The 17,865-nt window shown below is 42.7% G+C and overlaps 1 protein-coding gene across 1 annotated transcript; it reads right to left on the bottom strand.

Annotated features, from left to right (window-relative positions):
• Positions 1–1,275: 1,275 nt before the first annotated feature.
• Positions 1,276–17,551, bottom strand: LOC105381005 (DDB1- and CUL4-associated factor 12 homolog). Its single transcript, XM_048628792.1, has 10 exons — positions 17,118–17,551; positions 16,112–16,268; positions 14,412–14,564; positions 13,935–14,056; positions 12,730–12,829; positions 12,114–12,264; positions 5,341–5,498; positions 4,738–4,894; positions 2,857–2,954; positions 1,276–1,634 (listed from the first exon to the last, which is right to left on the bottom strand). Exons 1-10 carry the CDS (start codon positions 17,213–17,215, stop codon positions 1,482–1,484), a joined length of 1,347 nt encoding a protein of 448 aa, XP_048484749.1. The 5' UTR covers positions 17,216–17,551; the 3' UTR covers positions 1,276–1,481.
• Between the last annotated feature and the right edge of the window lie 314 nt (positions 17,552–17,865).

Here is a 17,865-nt window from a genome sequence, read left to right as displayed (position 1 = left end):
AACATGGAGACAAAATACACACTACATTAGCATTAGAAAGACCACACACATATTATTAATTTCACACAATTGCTCGCACCCAAATATTGCAATAATTTTACTAAATTATCAACTAATCGATTTAAAAACTACTTTAGTTATTTCCGGTTGATCGTGTAGTGTTGTCAATAAATAAAACAAAATTTATCTGAATCGCTTATAAAGGCTTATAATCTTCTAAACTTGTGGCAACCCTTAATAAAACTAAAAAAATAAAATTAAATAATTTGTGATACAGTGGCCACTAACTAAATTTCTCGTGGTACTTGGTACGGGTACACCTAGAATTTTCAATTATGTATTACATGCCTACTTAACCTACTCCCCTTAATCTAGATATATTTAGGTCACATTTCTACCACTTAGCATAGAATTTAGAATTTCCTCTGGCAGTTCATTTCGTACTAGCAGTGATCTGTGGCGGTCATTTGGTGATTCAATGTGGCAAAAATAATGTATGGCAGAAGTCCTTTTAAGTTCACTAACAAGAAATAGGTGATCATTACAACAAATCAAAGAAGAATGGCGAAACCTGACCCGCTTTGCGTAAGTTAGCAGCCACTAACCAAACCTATTTTAAGTTACTGATAAGAATGTCTATTATCAGGGAAAAATATTTTAAAAAATCTAAACCATGGGGTTCTTGAGATATTAGGGTTCAAAAGTGAATTAATTAATTATAATTTTTTCGTTAAATAAGATTTTGATGAATAGTACACGCACAAATAAGTTTTATAATCTAAATCATGGGATTCCCAATACATAGCGCATCACAAAATGTATTACATGATTTTATTTATGCAAATAATATCATAATTATTTTTGCACATTTCACACTCAGAAACCTATTTTTATAAAAGGACCAATTTCAAAAATGATTTCATTCTATTCAAGTTCCCGCTATCCCGAAGTAACATAAAATACTTTTTATCCAGGAATTCCCACGGGAACACTTTTAAAAACAATTTTTAGCTCGAGGGTAACATCTAGTACAGTAGAAAGACTTGATCTTTCAGCACCTATATCTTCGTTCTCCCATGCCTCATAATAATAAAATTAATACCAGTATATGCTGTAGTCACGGACTACACATCAGTGTATGTTTCATCAATGGCCGCTCTGGGTCAAGGCGCCATAGAGAAATGGCCATTCTCCTTTTAATCATATTTATGGATAAAACAAGCCCATGTCCATATACAGTGCACAACGCAACTTACACTTATTCATAAAAACAAAAGTTTTATCGGCCCTGGAAACATGTTATTTTGAGCCAACACTTATGTTAGTTCACTTCCCTTCACAGTTTGTTTATTGTATTTATGATGTATTTATATAGCGTTGCATAAAACTTCTGATCAGCTAAAAGATCTTTCAACCACAGACTACCAAAGTAGCCCATCACCACCGCCACAGAGCACCGTAAATTACCACAGACTATACAGCTATTGCCACAGGCCGGCGTAGTTGCCTATGAGCGGCGCGGGCAGCGGCCCCCCCGCCGTAAATATTCGCGTCCCACTCTCGTCGTAGCAGTGCGTGTAGATTGCGGGCACGTATTTCACTTGGTTGAAGCCGTCCGCCTCTTCGTCTGGGAACTGGAAGGAGTATTGTAAAGGGTTAAGTTCGGAACGAAAGTGGATGAGGAAGGCCGAGGACCGAGTGTTGTAGCGCTCCTTGTCCAGCAGTGGATGATTATTGGCTGATGATGGTAAAGTTCAAAAAGGAATAGTTTTAAGATGGACGTACGAAAGAAGCTCAGCAGGTGCAGTAGGTAAGAATACATAGATTAGAATATTCTTTATTTTGCACCATGAAAGTAACTTACAAAATAACAAATTATGAACAAAACAACACAAAAAGGCGGCCTTTTTTCTTAAAGCAATCTTTACCAGACAACCAAGATAATAATTTACATGCATGTTGAATGAAAAAGAACGATAGCTGAATGTTGTAGTGCTACTTGGGAGCTATACCTACATTTATAATTATGTCCAAAAATTGGGATAAACTATTGGTTATGATGATGACTTACCGGTTCTACCTTTTTTGGCATAAGATTTATTTGCCTAATCTCGTATTGCATAGTAACGTTTGGTCAAAGTCTCGTTACGCCGAAAATCGTATGGCATAAATCTCGTTTAGTAAAAAGTTATTTCGCATAACATTGTTTAGCCTAATAATGGTATGGCCAAATCTTGAATAGCCTAATAATGCTATGGCATAGGTTTATACAAAGTAATAATATTCGTTTGGCTGTAACTTTGACGGAGCGTCTCCCTACATAGCGCAAACTGGTGCCTTGTATTGTTTCCGCTGTTTGGAAAACGCTCCGCTCCGCTTCGCTGCGCTCCGCTCCGCTTCGCTGCGCTCCGCTTTGGTTTTGATGAATATGTGCACCTAACACGCTCCTCCTCGCTTTGCTCGTCGTCGCACCTATTTTAAGGTTTCGATCTCATGGGGTTTGTAATAATTATATTGGTCGTTAGCTTTCGATTTTTTGATCATACAATATCGTGATTTTCGGGATGTAGGAGAAAATACCACAATTTGTACATTTACTACATACTTAATATATTATTTATTAAGATAACATTACGAGAAACAAGGTTATACATAGGTATAGACGAACATAAATTTGAGCAAACGAAACTTAGGTGTTTAAAGATTGTGCCTAAAGAGTTTTAGACGAAACGAGCCTTATGCCAAATAAGTCTTGGCAAAGTGATGGTTCGGCCAAAAAAGTTTAGACCATACGAGTTATGCGAAATGAGTTTTGGTCAATAAAGATTATGCGAGATGAGCGGAACCCTGACTTACCACATATCCCCTGGAAGCCCTGAGAGTGACAGTTTTTGACGAGTGAATGTTGCTCTCCAAATATTTCCCCGCTCGTAGATCGTAGAACATTAGTAAACCTGAAAATGATGTAATTCGAATAAGTTACAGAATACAAATGGCGAAAAGCCGGATGTAAAACAATCAGCTTGGGTCGGAACTATTGTTACGAGGGCTACACCGAAAAGATCGGGAATAGAATACTTAGGAATAAATTAGAGTGAAACCTTTTTGGTGTATCAAATGTAGTGTTTTTTCAAACATAATTCCATTTTCGAATTTAAAAAAAGTAAAATATAAAAGAGTATTGACCATTTGAATTTGACAAGTCGGTGTAAAAAATGGAGCTTACGCGGGAACATTTCCGTGCAATAATTTTTCACAACTTTCGTCGAGGTTTATCTCAAGAACAATGTCTCGCCGAGCTTGTTTCTATTTATAAACTTGAAGCACCAAGTAAAACGACTATATATCGTTGGTATTCTGAGTTTCGCCGTGGACGTTCCTCTCTTACCACAGTCCCTTCTACTGGTCGGCCAAAAACAGCGGTAACACAAGATAACATCGATGCTGTACGCCAGTTAATAAAAGAAGATAGACATGTGACATACGAGCAGATTCGGGCTTCTCTCAGCATTGGTATGACAGCCATTCAAACCATTTTACATGAAGAACTGGGTGTCAAGAAGTTAGTTTCGCGCTGGGTGCCCCACCGTTTGACCGAGGAACAAAAGTCGGCTCGTGTTAATTGGTGTTGATCTGCTCTGCAACGGTTCAATGGAGGCAGTTCAAATGCTGTCTACAATATCGTCTCTGGTGATGAATCGTGGATTTATTCATATGAGCCCGAAAGAAAACATCAATCGGCAGTTTGGGTCTTCGAAGGTGAGGTCAAGCCAACAAAAGTTATTCGCTCACGCAGCGTGTCGAAAAAAATGGTCGCTTCGTTTGTATCGAAAACTGGCCATGTGGCTACAATTCCATTACAAGAACAAAGGACGGTTACTGCTGATTGGTACACAACAGTTTGTTTGCCTGAAGTCGTAAGAGAACTTCGTAAAACTAACCCGAATCGTCGTATAATCCTTCACCACGATAATCCAAGCTCTCATACCGCTCGCAAAACAAGAACGTTTTTAAATATGGAAAACGTGGAGTTAATGGACCATCCTCCGTATAGCCCTGATCTGAGCCCCAATGATTATTTTACATTCCCAAGAATTAAAGATATGCTACGTGGTCAACGGTTTAGCGGCCCAGAAGAGGCGGTCGAAGCTTACAAATCAGCTGTTTTGACAGTATCCACTTCAGACTGGAATTACTGTTTCAATGATTGGTTTAATCGAATGAAAAAGTGCATTGAATGTCACGGAGACTACTTTGAAAAACAATAAAAGTAAATAATATTATGATATCTTTGTACTTTTTTCTATTCCCGATCATTTCGGTATCGCCCTCGTAACTGCATGGATAACTGGTTGCATGAATTTGTAAATATCAGATTGAATTTGGTTTTCTCCCGAATTTTTTGTTTATGTTTGCGAAAATAGGCAGTAGTGGTGTATAGTAGTAATGTATGTATGTGTGTGTAGTTACGTAGTAGTGTGTATGTGTTACAGTTACGTATTAGTATGTTGAGAGTTACGTAGTAGAGAGCATGCAGTGTTACAGTTACGTAGCAGTGGATGTTGTAGTTACTCCATAGTATGTGTAACATACGTTACACTTACGTAATAGTGTGCGAGTTACAGTTATGTAGTAGTGTGTATGTGTGTTACAGTTACGAAGCAGTGTGTTACATTTACGTAACAGTGTGCGAGTTACAGTTACGTAGCAGTATATGTTATAGCTAGCGTGACTTACCTAGCCCGGTGCCGATGGTGAGCATGTGGCCGCGGAAGCTGGCGCTCCGGATGCCGCAGCCGTTGTACCGCGACGTGATCTTCTTCACAGACTGTAGCGTGCGAGCGTCCAGTAGGAGAGTGTAGGACTTGCAGCCGATCGCGTATACTCCGCTCTCCTGGAAATAGAAAGTTAATAATAAAATAAATATAAATAAAAGTTTATTTTCAATAAAAAGATCACCAACGTTACAGACCAACTTAATCTAGAGAAAATAAAGGTTGAAACAAATGCGTTGTGAGTTGAACCATCATAAAGCTAAGCTAGGAATGATACTGTGTTTGTTATTTACAAGGGGTTGACACGATGACAATGGGGAGGAAATCGCAAAGCTAATTCCAGATGTCGCCAATGTCGAGTAGGCCCGATTCTCCAGTTCTAATTGGTTGGTTCAGTCGCCATTTTTTCTCCCCAATAATATTATTGGTCAGAACCTGAAAGGCTCACTCAATAGTGCTGCCAAATTTTCACTTGGTTTACTTCCCCATTGGCTTGGTCCAAGCGACTATTCGCCCATATCCAACAGAGTATGACTATTAGCTGATGAGGATGATGATTACACACCTGTGTAGCCAAACACACGAGGTCCTGACACGACGGCAGCTTCCTCGACAGCGTCTGACGGAACGTGTCCGCACTGAACACGTGGATGTAGCCGTTCAGCGTCAGCGCGGCCACCTCGCGCCAGTTGCGGTTGAACGTCAGCGCGCGGACTTTCTGACCTGCGAGGAGAGTGGAAAGATTAGTAAGGGTGACTTGAAAGGAGGAAGATTTGTATGTAGCTTTGGCATATGTTCAGTTATCAAGTAGTATTTACGTATTTACATAGATGTCACTATCCCGCAAACTACATCGCGGTATTAAGTTATCTCGTATGTCAATAACCCTTTGTAATATACCAATAAACATTGCTTCTACTACCAGCGATCCGAACATAAGGCTACCAAGCCTTTTCAGCATAGCTGAGAGATAGTAGAAAATGTACACAGAACCACCTATCGAGTACGGACTATGAATAATTATTGTCAAACATAATTGTTATTGAAACGTCTGTAGTCGATCGGGCTTCAGTGATCGTAACTGATCACTGAACTGAGGTTAAGCAACAACTGGAACGGTCAGCCATTGGATGGGTGACCGATTTTAAGTGGTTCTTTTCTGGACGCTTCCGTGCTTCGGACGGCACGTTAAGCCGTGGGTCCCGGTTGTTGCTCCGGCAGCAGTCGTTAAGCCTAGTCAGAGACCTTCGAGCGGCTTGAAAACATCTGACAGTCGGGTTGCCCACTTACCCGACAACTTAAGTGCATTGTACTCATTCAAAAACGGCGACCTCAAATGAGATTGGCCGCCGTTGTCCAAATTCGACTAGGATGACATTACCTGAGCGACACTCCTTAAGGCACAGGGGCGCTATGTACCGGAGCTCGCCTGTATCTATGTATGTGTCTATGTACCTGAGCGACACTCCTTGAGGCACAGGGGCGCTATGTACCGGAGCTCGCCTGTATCTATGTATGTGTCTATGTACCTGAGCGACACTCCTTGAGGCACAGGGGCGCTATGTACCGGAGCTCGCCTGTATCTATGTATGTATCTATGTACCTGAGCGACACTCCTTGAGGCACAGGGGCGCTATGTACCGGAGCTCGCCTGTATCTATGTATGTGTCTATGTACCTGAGCGACACTCCTTGAGGCACAGGGGCGCTATGTACCGGAGCTCGCCTGTATCTATGTATGTGTCTATGTACCTGAGCGGCACTCCTTGAGGCACAGGGGCGCTATGTACCGGAGCTCGCCTGTATCTATGTATGTATCTATGTACCTGAGCGACACTCCTTGAGGCACAGGGGCGCTATGTACCGGAGCTCGCCTGTATCTATGTATGTGTCTATGTACCTGAGCGACACTCCTTGAGGCACAGGGGCGCTATGTACCGGAGCTCGCCTGTATCTATGTATGTGTCTATGTACACACGGCAACGTCAAATGGTCGGCAGGGCACACTAACGTAGTGTATGTGTGCACACTAACGTTGTCTATGTGTGCATAAACGCAGAAAATTGGTTTACACACCAGTACCAAACCACACACACACACACAACAGCACAAACGAGTTTGCGCGTAGGCAAACGCCCGTATACCAGCTGTGACATAAAAATATCAACCGGTAGTGTTAGTGAAATAGTTATAAAATTGATGTGAAGCAAAATTTCACTACCTGTGTCTATACACTTCGTAGCTCATTGGTAGAATGTTAGACTAATGAAACATAGGTCGTGAGTTCGAGTCCACGGATGGTTATTTTTATTTAACTTAATTCAAATTTTGCGTTAATTTAAACGCTGTTGAGTATAAAATTAATATATTTGAAACTGACAAATAACTACAAGCTGCATAGCTGTCGACTATTTCTCTTCGCCAAAAATATATGATTCGTTCTTCATTTGAGAATTAAAACCATTCTACCCTCATACAATATGAATAAACGAAATTTGTTTTTAGTTTTAGTGACAATTCACCTCTGCGTCTGCAAAGTGATTCACTTTGTGATTTGTCAATTTAATTAATTACTTTTCGCAGTCAGTATGGAAAGTCACTTAACCATGTTCAAAAAGGCGGAGATAATCGTATTTATATGAACAAAACATTACAATTAGTGAAATCGCAAGACGTTTAACGGTAAGTAACATAGAATTGTAAATATTTTATTTGACTGTTAGAATATTTGTATTTGTATAAGCTAAGTATTTGTTTTTTTTTGTTTGCAGAGGAGAACTGTTCAATTATTGGTTCACCGATACGCAGATTCGGGACATGTAGACAGTAGTCGTCTATACGGATGCATCACCACGCCATCGAGATATCGTAGCTGCACATAGCGCTGATCCGTTCTGCAGCAGCCGTTCTACGGCCACAACACATAATCTATCCCTACAAACCATACGGGTTCACTTGCGTGCTGCTGGGTTGCGGTGTCGGAAGCCGACGAAGAAAATTGCTCTTACCGATCAGATCCGACGATGTCGAAACAGAGTGCGTTTTGCGACTGACTATTTTAAACTTTGATTGGTGCAACAATGTGGTGATATTTAGTGATGAAAAGTCCTTTAAGTCAGACAAGGATGGACGTAAGACATTATGGCGAAAAAGTGGTGAAAATTATAATTATTGGGGTTAGCTCAGTAATTTTTATTTTTCCATTTGTATAAGATTTTAGTTATTTTGTTAAAGACTTATTATTATTTACAATTATGGGTAAGCCAATGTGTTAATGATGTTATTGTTACTGAGGTTGGAATAAGTTATCTTATTTCTAGCTAATTAACATGTTGATTCATATAACTAATGACTTGCCTATTTACTTTAGTAAAACAGCCAGTCCATCCTTTTCTGATGTTTATTATGATTTAAAACTGCTATTTGAAAATTTTCCTTATTAATATAAACTACAACTATGTTTTAAAACGAAAAACAACAAAAACGTAACATCCTTAATGTTTATGTTACGGCAAGAATAAATTTGGTAATTTTAACAATTAATAACTTGTTTCATTTACTTTCTGTGTTGCTTTTATTCGTTTATACTACAATACTATTATTAACCATCTTAAATAATAAATTAAATCTATAACAAAAAAACAAAAAAGGAATATTGTAAGTTCAGTGGGATTTGAACCACCATACCTATTATTGTATTCTTGTATCATACCAACTGAGCCATTCAATCTTTTACAATGCCTTGCAAAATTTTGCTTCATATCATAAAAACAATGAATCATTGTCACTGGCACAACTACATGCTTACAATATCCGTGTGTGGGTTGCCCAGAACTAAATAATTACGTCGACGTCGCCGACACACACATACACTACCTACGTTTGTGTGCCCTGCCAACCATTTAACGTTGCCGTGTGTACCTGAGCGACACTCCTTGAGGCACAGGGGCGCTATGTACCGGAGCTCGCCTGTATCTATGTATGTGTCTATGTACCTGAGCGACACTCCTTGAGGCACAGGGGCGCTATGTACCGGAGCTCGCCTGTATCTATGTATGTGTCTATGTACCTGAGCGTCACTCCTTGAGGCACAGGGGCGCTATGTACCGGAGCTCGCCTGTATCTATGTATGTGTCTATGTACCTGAGCGACACTCCTTGAGGCACAGGGGCGCTATGTACCGGAGCTCGCCTGTATCTATGTATGTGTCTATGTACCTGAGCGACACTCCTTGAGGCACAGGGGCGCTATGTACCGGAGCTCGCCTGTATCTATGTATGTGTCTATGTACCGGAGCTCGCCTATATCTATGTATGTGTCTATGTACCTGAGCGACACTCCTTGAGGCACAGGGGCGCTATGTACCGGAGCTCGCCTGTATCTATGTATGTGTCTATGTACCTGAGCGACACTCCTTGAGGCACAGGGGCGCTATGTACCGGAGCTCGCCTGTATCTATGTATGTGTCTATGTACCTGAGCGACACTCCTTGAGGCACAGGGGCGCTATGTACCGGAGCTCGCCTGTATCTATGTATGTGTCTATGTACCTGAGCGACACTCCTTGAGGCACAGGGGCGCTATGTACCGGAGCTCGCCTGTATCTATGTGTCTATGTACCGGAGCTCGCCTGTATCTATGTGTCTATGTACCGGAGCTCGCCTGTATCTATGTATGTGTCTATGTACCTGAGCGACACTCCTTGAGGCACAGGGGCGCTATGTACCGGAGCTCGCCTGTATCTATGTGTCTATGTACCGGAGCTCGCCTGTATCTATGTATGTGTCTATGTACCTGAGCGACACTCCTTGAGGCACAGGGGCGCTATGTACCGGAGCTCGCCTGTATCTATGTATGTGTCTATGTACCTGAGCGACACTCCTTGAGGCACAGGGGCGCTATGTACCGGAGCTCGCCTGTATCTATGTATGTGTCTATGTACCTGAGCGACACTCCTTGAGGCACAGGGGCGCTATGTACCGGAGCTCGCCTGTATCTATGTGTCTATGTACCGGAGCTCGCCTGTATCTATGTATGTGTCTATGTACCTGAGCGACACTCCTTGAGGCACAGGGGCGCTATGTACCGGAGCTCGCCTGTATCTATGTATGTGTCTATGTACCTGAGCGACACTCCTTGAGGCACAGGGGCGCTATGTACCGGAGCTCGCCTGTATCTATGTGTCTATGTACCGGAGCTCGCCTGTATCTATGTATGTGTCTATGTACCTGAGCGACACTCCTTGAGGCACAGGGGCGCTATGTACCGGAGCTCGCCTGTATCTATGTATGTGTCTATGTACCTGAGCGACACTCCTTGAGGCACAGGGGCGCTATGTACCGGAGCTCGCCTGTATCTATGTATGTGTCTATGTACCTGAGCGACACTCCTTGAGGCACAGGGGCGCTATGTACCGGAGCTCGCCTGTATCTATGTGTCTATGTACCGGAGCTCGCCTGTATCTATGTATGTGTCTATGTACCTGAGCGACACTCCTTGAGGCACAGGGGCGCTATGTACCGGAGCTCGCCTGTATCTATGTATGTGTCTATGTACCTGAGCGACACTCCTTGAGGCACAGGGGCGCTATGTACCGGAGCTCGCCTGTATCTATGTATGTGTCTATGTACCTGAGCGACACTCCTTGAGGCACAGGGGCGCTATGTACCGGAGCTCGCCTGTATCTATGTGTCTATGTACCGGAGCTCGCCTGTATCTATGTATGTGTCTATGTACCTGAGCGACACTCCTTGAGGCACAGGGGCGCTATGTACCGGAGCTCGCCTGTATCTATGTATGTGTCTATGTACCTGAGCGACACTCCTTGAGGCACAGGGGCGCTATGTACCGGAGCTCGCCTGTATCTATGTGTCTATGTACCGGAGCTCGCCTGTATCTATGTATGTGTCTATGTACCTGAGCGACACTCCTTGAGGCACAGGGGCGCTATGTACCGGAGCTCGCCTGTATCTATGTATGTGTCTATGTACCTGAGCGACACTCCTTGAGGCACAGGGGCGCTATGTACCGGAGCTCGCCTGTATCTATGTATGTGTCTATGTACCTGAGCGACACTCCTTGAGGCACAGGGGCGCTATGTACCGGAGCTCGCCTGTATCTATGTGTCTATGTACCGGAGCTCGCCTGTATCTATGTATGTGTCTATGTACCTGAGCGACACTCCTTGAGGCACAGGGGCGCTATGTACCGGAGCTCGCCTGTATCTATGTATGTGTCTATGTACCTGAGCGACACTCCTTGAGGCACAGGGGCGCTATGTACCGGAGCTCGCCTGTATCTATGTATGTGTCTATGTACCTGAGCGACACTCCTTGAGGCACAGGGGCGCTATGTACCGGAGCTCGCCTGTATCTATGTATGTGTCTATGTACCTGAGCGACACTCCTTGAGGCACAGGGGCGCTATGTACCGGAGCTCGCCTGTATCTATGTATGTGTCTATGTACCTGAGCGACACTCCTTGAGGCACAGGGGCGCTATGTACCGGAGCTCGCCTGTATCTATGTATGTGTCTATGTACCTGAGCGACACTCCTTGAGGCACAGGGGCGCTATGTACCGGAGCTCGCCTGTATCTATGTATGTGTCTATGTACCTGAGCGACACTCCTTGAGGCACAGGGGCGCTATGTACCGGAGCTCGCCTGTATCTATGTGTCTATGTACCGGAGCTCGCCTGTATCTATGTATGTGTCTATGTACCTGAGCGACACTCCTTGAGGCACAGGGGCGCTATGTACCGGAGCTCGCCTGTATCTATGTGTCTATGTACCTGAGCGACACTCCTTGAGGCACAGGGGCGCTATGTACCGGAGCTCGCCTGTATCTATGTATGTGTCTATGTACCTGAGCGACACTCCTTGAGGCACAGGGGCGCTATGTACCGGAGCTCGCCTGTATCTATGTATGTGTCTATGTACCTGAGCGACACTCCTTGAGGCACAGGGGCGCTATGTACCGGAGCTCGCCTGTATCTATGTATGTGTCTATGTACCTGAGCGACACTCCTTGAGGCACAGGGGCGCTATGTACCGGAGCTCGCCTGTATCTATGTGTCTATGTACCGGAGCTCGCCTGTATCTATGTATGTGTCTATGTACCTGAGCGACACTCCTTGAGGCACAGGGGCGCTATGTACCGGAGCTCGCCTGTATCTATGTATGTGTCTATGTACCTGAGCGACACTCCTTGAGGCACAGGGGCGCTATGTACCGGAGCTCGCCTGTATCTATGTATGTGTCTATGTACCTGAGCGACACTCCTTGAGGCACAGGGGCGCTATGTACCGGAGCTCGCCTGTATCTATGTATGTGTCTATGTACCTGAGCGACACTCCTTGAGGCACAGGGGCGCTATGTACCGGAGCTCGGGCTGCGGGGCGGGGGGCTCATCGTCCACGCGCCACAGCGCGAGCTTCGAGTCGCGCGACCCCGTCACCAGGAACTGGTCGTCGAGCCAGCACATGTCCAGTATCTGCAGGGAGGGAATAATCAATATTAACTGTGTAACTACTAAAACTTTAAACAACACTGTTTAACAAGTGTTTAAAAGGAAATTTGACAGATTTTGTAGGCGTTTGACAGCGCTAAACACCTGTTAAATACCGTCTAAGTTTTTGTGGTAAGGCCATATGTTTCAGAGAGATCGTGACTACGGCGCTGCCATGTAAAGAAATTATTGCACACAATTGATTGTTTTTTTTTGTGTTAGCAGCCTTATCACTTTTGCATGTTCAAGTTGGGCTTCCTAACAAACAGGAACTATTTGCTATTTTCAATACGCGTAGATAACAAAGCAAAAATGGCAACCGTTATATAAACCCTTATTTCATTGGAAGGAGACCCGTGCCCCAGTAGTAAGGACATGATGGGTCGTGACTACTCGTGACCGTGACTATGATGATGACCGTTATATCAGTGTTATAATGCAGGCTCTTACCCAGTCCTTATGCGCCTCGCCCACACACACGGGGTCTAGTGTCGGCAGGCTGTACACGGCTAGCTCACACGAGTTGCGCGCGCCCGTCGCCAGCAGCGTCCTGGGAACACCCACGTCATATTAATTAGCTTTTTAAAAGCGCGAGTTTTAGAGGGTTTCTCGTGGGAATTCTGGGGTAAAAAGTGGCCGTTAAAGTTAGTTAATCCAGGGTGCTATAATGTAGTACAGATTTTAGAAAATTCGTTCAGCCATTTTCCCGTGAGAGTGTAACAAACATACTCACAAAATCTCACACTTACAATATTGGGGATAGGGGCTAGAGTTAATTATAGAACATAGAAGTTTCCGTTCCATTATCTTCAGGGCACGTTATGAAACAGGTAAGTAACGTCATTAATAAAAAATAATATTTTTAGGTCCCTTTGAAGGTGCGGACGGAATTTGACTGAAGAAGGTCTAGGATAGAATGTCGAGTTGCTTCTTGAGAGATGCTTTGTCCATCAGTGAAGCATTCCGGGCTGGTGATGATGATGAGGATGTGTTACTTGGAGGGGTTGATCTGCAGCGCGTGGATGCCGGTCTGGTGGACTGCTGTAGGCTGGTGATGATGATGAGGATGTGTTACTTGGAGGGGTTGATCTGCAGCGCGTGGATGCCGGTCTGGTGGACTGCTGTAGGCTGGTGATGATGATGAGGATGTGTTACTTGGAGGGGTTGATCTGCAGCGCGTGGATGCCGGTCTGGTGGACTGCTGTAGGCTGGTGATGATGATGAGGATGTGTTACTTGGAGGGGTTGATCTGCAGCGCGTGGATGCCGGTCTGGTGGACTGCTGTAGGCTGGTGATGATGATGAGGATGTGTTACTTGGAGGGGTTGATCTGCAGCGCGTGGATGTCGGTCTGGTGGACTGCTGTAGGCTGGTGATGATGATGAGGATGTGTTACTTGGAGGGGTGGATCTGCAGCGCGTGGATGCCGGTCTGGTGCTCAGCAGTGGACTGCTGTAGGCTGGTGATGATGATGAGGATGTGTTACTTGGAGGGGTTGATCTGCAGCGCGTGGATGCCGGTCTGGTGCTCAGCAGTGGACTGCTGTAGGCTGGTGATGATGATGAGGATGTGTTACTTGGAGGGGTTGATCTGCAGCGCGTGGATGCCGGTCTGGTGGACTGCTGTAGGCTGGTGATGATGATGAGGATGTGTTACTTGGAGGGGTTGATTTGCAGCGCGTGGATGCCGGTCTGGTGCTCGGCGCCGGCCCAGGGCGCGCGCGGCCGCAGCGTCGGGATCGCGTCCAGCGAGCGGGTGCGCACGTCGTAGACCATCAGCTGGGGGTGAGAAAGAAAGATGATATATTTGGTGCTCTGTTCAAGTGCGATTTAAGACTGTCTGTACCCTAACAAACAATGGGATGTTAAATATCTATATTATATCCTCGCACGTTTTCCTAAAATTTTATATTAAAGTTACAATGACATTATTATGAGCTCGGATATACAGTTTTTCTGGAGACTATGGACCTTAGGGACACGAATGGGTATGAAGCCAACAGAGGCTTGTTGGAGAAACATTAGTTAAAATAGTGATAGATAGCATGATTTTTATCTATAACATGGCATAATAAGATCAATGACGATATTAATTTGCTGTGCACATTTTATAACAACTAATAAAGACACCCACCTTATTACACTTGGTGCCGAACACGACCTGCCGGTCACTGAGCCACTGCGAGCAGAACACCTTGTTCATGTTGCCGAGGCTGACCGGCGTCTCGCGGAACATGTCGTGTGTCAGCATGTGCCGCGTTGCGTAGGACGGGTCCACAGAGCGCGGCTGAGGACAAATTGGTATTGTTAAATGGATGAGCATAATGGGGACGCAAACCAAGTGAAACTTTGGTAGCAGTATCGAGTGTGCCTTTCAAGTTCTGACCATTTACATTACCAGTACCAGGGAAAAAATGACAACTGAACCAACCAATTAGAACTGGGGAATCAGACACAGTCGCTTATGGCGTCATCTGTAATTAGCTTTCAGTTTTTCTTTCCATTCGAGAGATGGAGAGATTTGATCTATGTATGAGACAACAGTTTTAAAGGCAGCCGAAGCAGACGGGGTAAAAGGAGAACGGGATAAAAGTATCGATAGTGGACAGCAATCGCGAACGAGTAAACGGCAAGAGCAATGGATATCCATGATTCTGGAATTTGTAAGGGGTCCATTGAGCGCGGCTGAATCGATATCAATGTTTAAACCGTTGTTCATAAACCACGAGGCGATGCATTCAATGATGGCCTCATTTTTGGCCATATTCTCCACATCTTTATACAAACTTTCTTCACGAGGACATCGTATTTCACGCAACCAAATCATGCTTATCACGAAAATTTTATGCTTTCGAAGCCTTTCATTGTAAGTCCATACATGCAGGCGAGGCGTGAGATTTCAACAGGTGTCAAAACCAAGATAGGCATCAGTTAAGGTAGGTAAGTACCTACTTAATATATTTATTTCGACAAGGTCATTCTCCGTATATTAAACAAATAACTGGAGATAAGATTGCCAAATACCGCAGTGGAGAAGCTAGAAGTCATATAGACATGTAAATAGAGATATTTATTTACCACTTTGATATTATACACAGACAGCTAATTCTATTGTAAAGATTTTATGTTTTTTTTTTAAATATTGATGCATTATTAATTACGGTATTGGCATCTTTGCACAGAGCATGTATTTTACTGATTCATTTTTTACTGTTGATACTGATCATAGGATTATATAAGTTCTTCTGTGGGGACCACAAAAATAGAGTAGGATGCTCCTTTGATACTTTGTAACATTTATAGTTTTCAAATTACTTATTGATGTGACAAAAACGTGTAATGTAATGTATTAAATAACAAATATATACAGTCAAATAACTGTTAAGAGATTCTGTTTATTATTGCTCTTTGTCTTTTTTTCGTCACCTGTTTGAGTTCATTCACCTTTTGGCTTTGTATCAACTTTTGCCACTTGTTTAATAATAAATAACAACCATCTGTATTATTGATCCTAATCCACATGATCTCATTCAAGTTTAAATATTTCCTACTCCAATACAGTCTTCTAATTTCAGCAAATCAATATAATTGAATTCAAATTATAATTGTAATAAAATACCTTTGCTTTTCTCATACCAATTGCTGGTGAAATTCGATTGCCTCACTTTACAAACTACTGTATACCTCAATATTTGACATTAATCTTTGAGCCTCCAGAATCAAACTAATCTGGGTCAATTCTTTGACAACCAAGAAACCCTTAACACTAATCTAACTCTGTAGTAGTCACTAGCTAGTTCTTGTATTACTTATCACTATCACTAAAGAAATTACCTCTGGTTCAAGGGTCTCCCGTGAGCGGACATAGTCCACAAAGTTGTAGGACGTGGTGAGGGTGCGGTGCTGCTGCGTGGGCGTCTCCTCCTCGCTGTCACTGTCAGAGTAGCAGACAAAATCCTCTGGCTTGTCCGGCTTGCGTTGCTGTTCCAGTCTGAAATGTGGATTGACTTAAGTTAAAATTCATGTATTTTTAACAAAGCATAGCTGCTATGGTTGAGCTCAAAATATTGGATACACAAAGCTTCCACTTGAGAGAGCCACATATAATTTCTATAGAGAAACATCATTATTGGTATTTTTATTAACAAAATTGGTATTATAAAAATACCATGTGTTGCTATAGTTGTTAGAAGCATAGTAAATAAACCTGCATTACTGGAGTTTTACTTTACATGTACAGGGAAAATATAATAAGTGAGCATTATAGGTGATTTATTATAGGTAAGTCACCTCAGACTATCTTTTCACACAATATTTGCAGTTTACTATTTTTTATAAATGTTTACTATAATACCCCACAAGGGAGTACATTATTTATTAGTACAAGGCGTGAGTGAGTGTGTGTGTACTATAATAATATGTATTAACAGGTTTAAAGATGTCAATTTACAAGCTTATTAACAAATTAGTAGTGTTTTTTATCTTATAAACCTCAGCAGTAATGAATATAAGCTAATTATTTACATACATAAAGATTTATACAGCAGAGTAAACACAAATTGGTGTGACCTCAATATCAAGTTTAAACAAATCAGTGAGAACTCAGCCCAACAACACTGTGTAGAATAACAATCCACTAATTGATAATGGAATATTTTTCTGAGAACTGCATTGTTTAATGAAAAATTACAAATGAATAAAAAAATATAGGTAAGTATATGAGGATACCAAAATCTCTACTATTTTCGAAATTGAGGAGCTCATTAGCAAACCAGTCGACAAAGAAAGTATACTAAAGCGAAAAGTACAATGTGTTGTAATAAAAATCCAATTAACATACCTCAATGCCCTGGCTTTCGCCCGTCTTTCCTTTATTCTATTTGGTATGTAGCATGAAGGGTATCTCCCTTCTATAGCGCGTCGCACGGTCTGCGCCATTTTCTAAGCCTTAAAATACCTTAATTTTAATTGAGGAACAAATTATACTACGTGGAGTGAACGGTCAACTTATTACTTTCGTTTTGTACGATTGTAAACTGGTCCTTTGCAACGCGACATTGCTCCTCATCACAATCGATTATCAGGTTCCGACATTTAAGCACAGCTACACGCAATCTTAGGAAAACACTTTAATGCATACACATTTTGTGGCGATTTTACTCAGTTCGAAGGCAATAGAGGACGCCAAAATTCATTAAAATAAGGCAATAAATTATCCCAAAATATTTTTTGTGATAAAGCTAGACTGGCACTGTCAAACTAACTTTTTAATTTTTGGTCTATCGCGTCTATGGTTGTATTCAGTGTTGCCATCCTCTATATTTATTAAGCCCCTTTTCACGCTGTGCAACAATGAGGCGTTTGTTAAAAAAAAAAAAGTTCCTTTTTGGAGAAATAGATGGCGTTGTCTGGGGTTGTACCAACTTTCAAACCCTCAGAACACACTCAGATCACAATATGTTATTCTGTGAGGCTAACGAAATGTGAAAGTGACGTAGGTAGGTAGAATTGTAGTATTATTTTCTCTATGATGTCGATGTCACTGTTGCTTCAGCGTTCAGTGCGATTGTGCGTACAGCCGTTCTTTT

This window comes from Plutella xylostella, chromosome 21, assembly GCF_932276165.1.
Source record: "Plutella xylostella chromosome 21, ilPluXylo3.1, whole genome shotgun sequence".
NCBI classification, from domain to species: domain Eukaryota; kingdom Metazoa; phylum Arthropoda; class Insecta; order Lepidoptera; family Plutellidae; genus Plutella; species Plutella xylostella.
The sequence above is the reverse complement of the archived record's forward strand: the minus strand, read 5'-3'. Positions and strand labels throughout refer to the sequence as shown.

Excerpts from the sequence above, each read along its gene's own strand:
- LOC105381005 (XM_048628792.1), bottom strand. The coding sequence starts at position 17,215 with ATGGCGCAGACCGTGCGACGCGCTATAGAAGGGAGATACCCTTCATGC. Across the intron at positions 12,830-13,934 it reads CTGCAAATCAACCCCTCCAA|GACGCTGCTGGCGACGGGCG; the intron begins GTAACACATCCT and ends GGGTGTTCCCAG. Across the intron at positions 5,499-12,113 it reads CCTCAAGGAGTGTCGCTCAG|GTCAGAAAGTCCGCGCGCTG; the intron begins GTACATAGACAC and ends CTCTCCTCGCAG.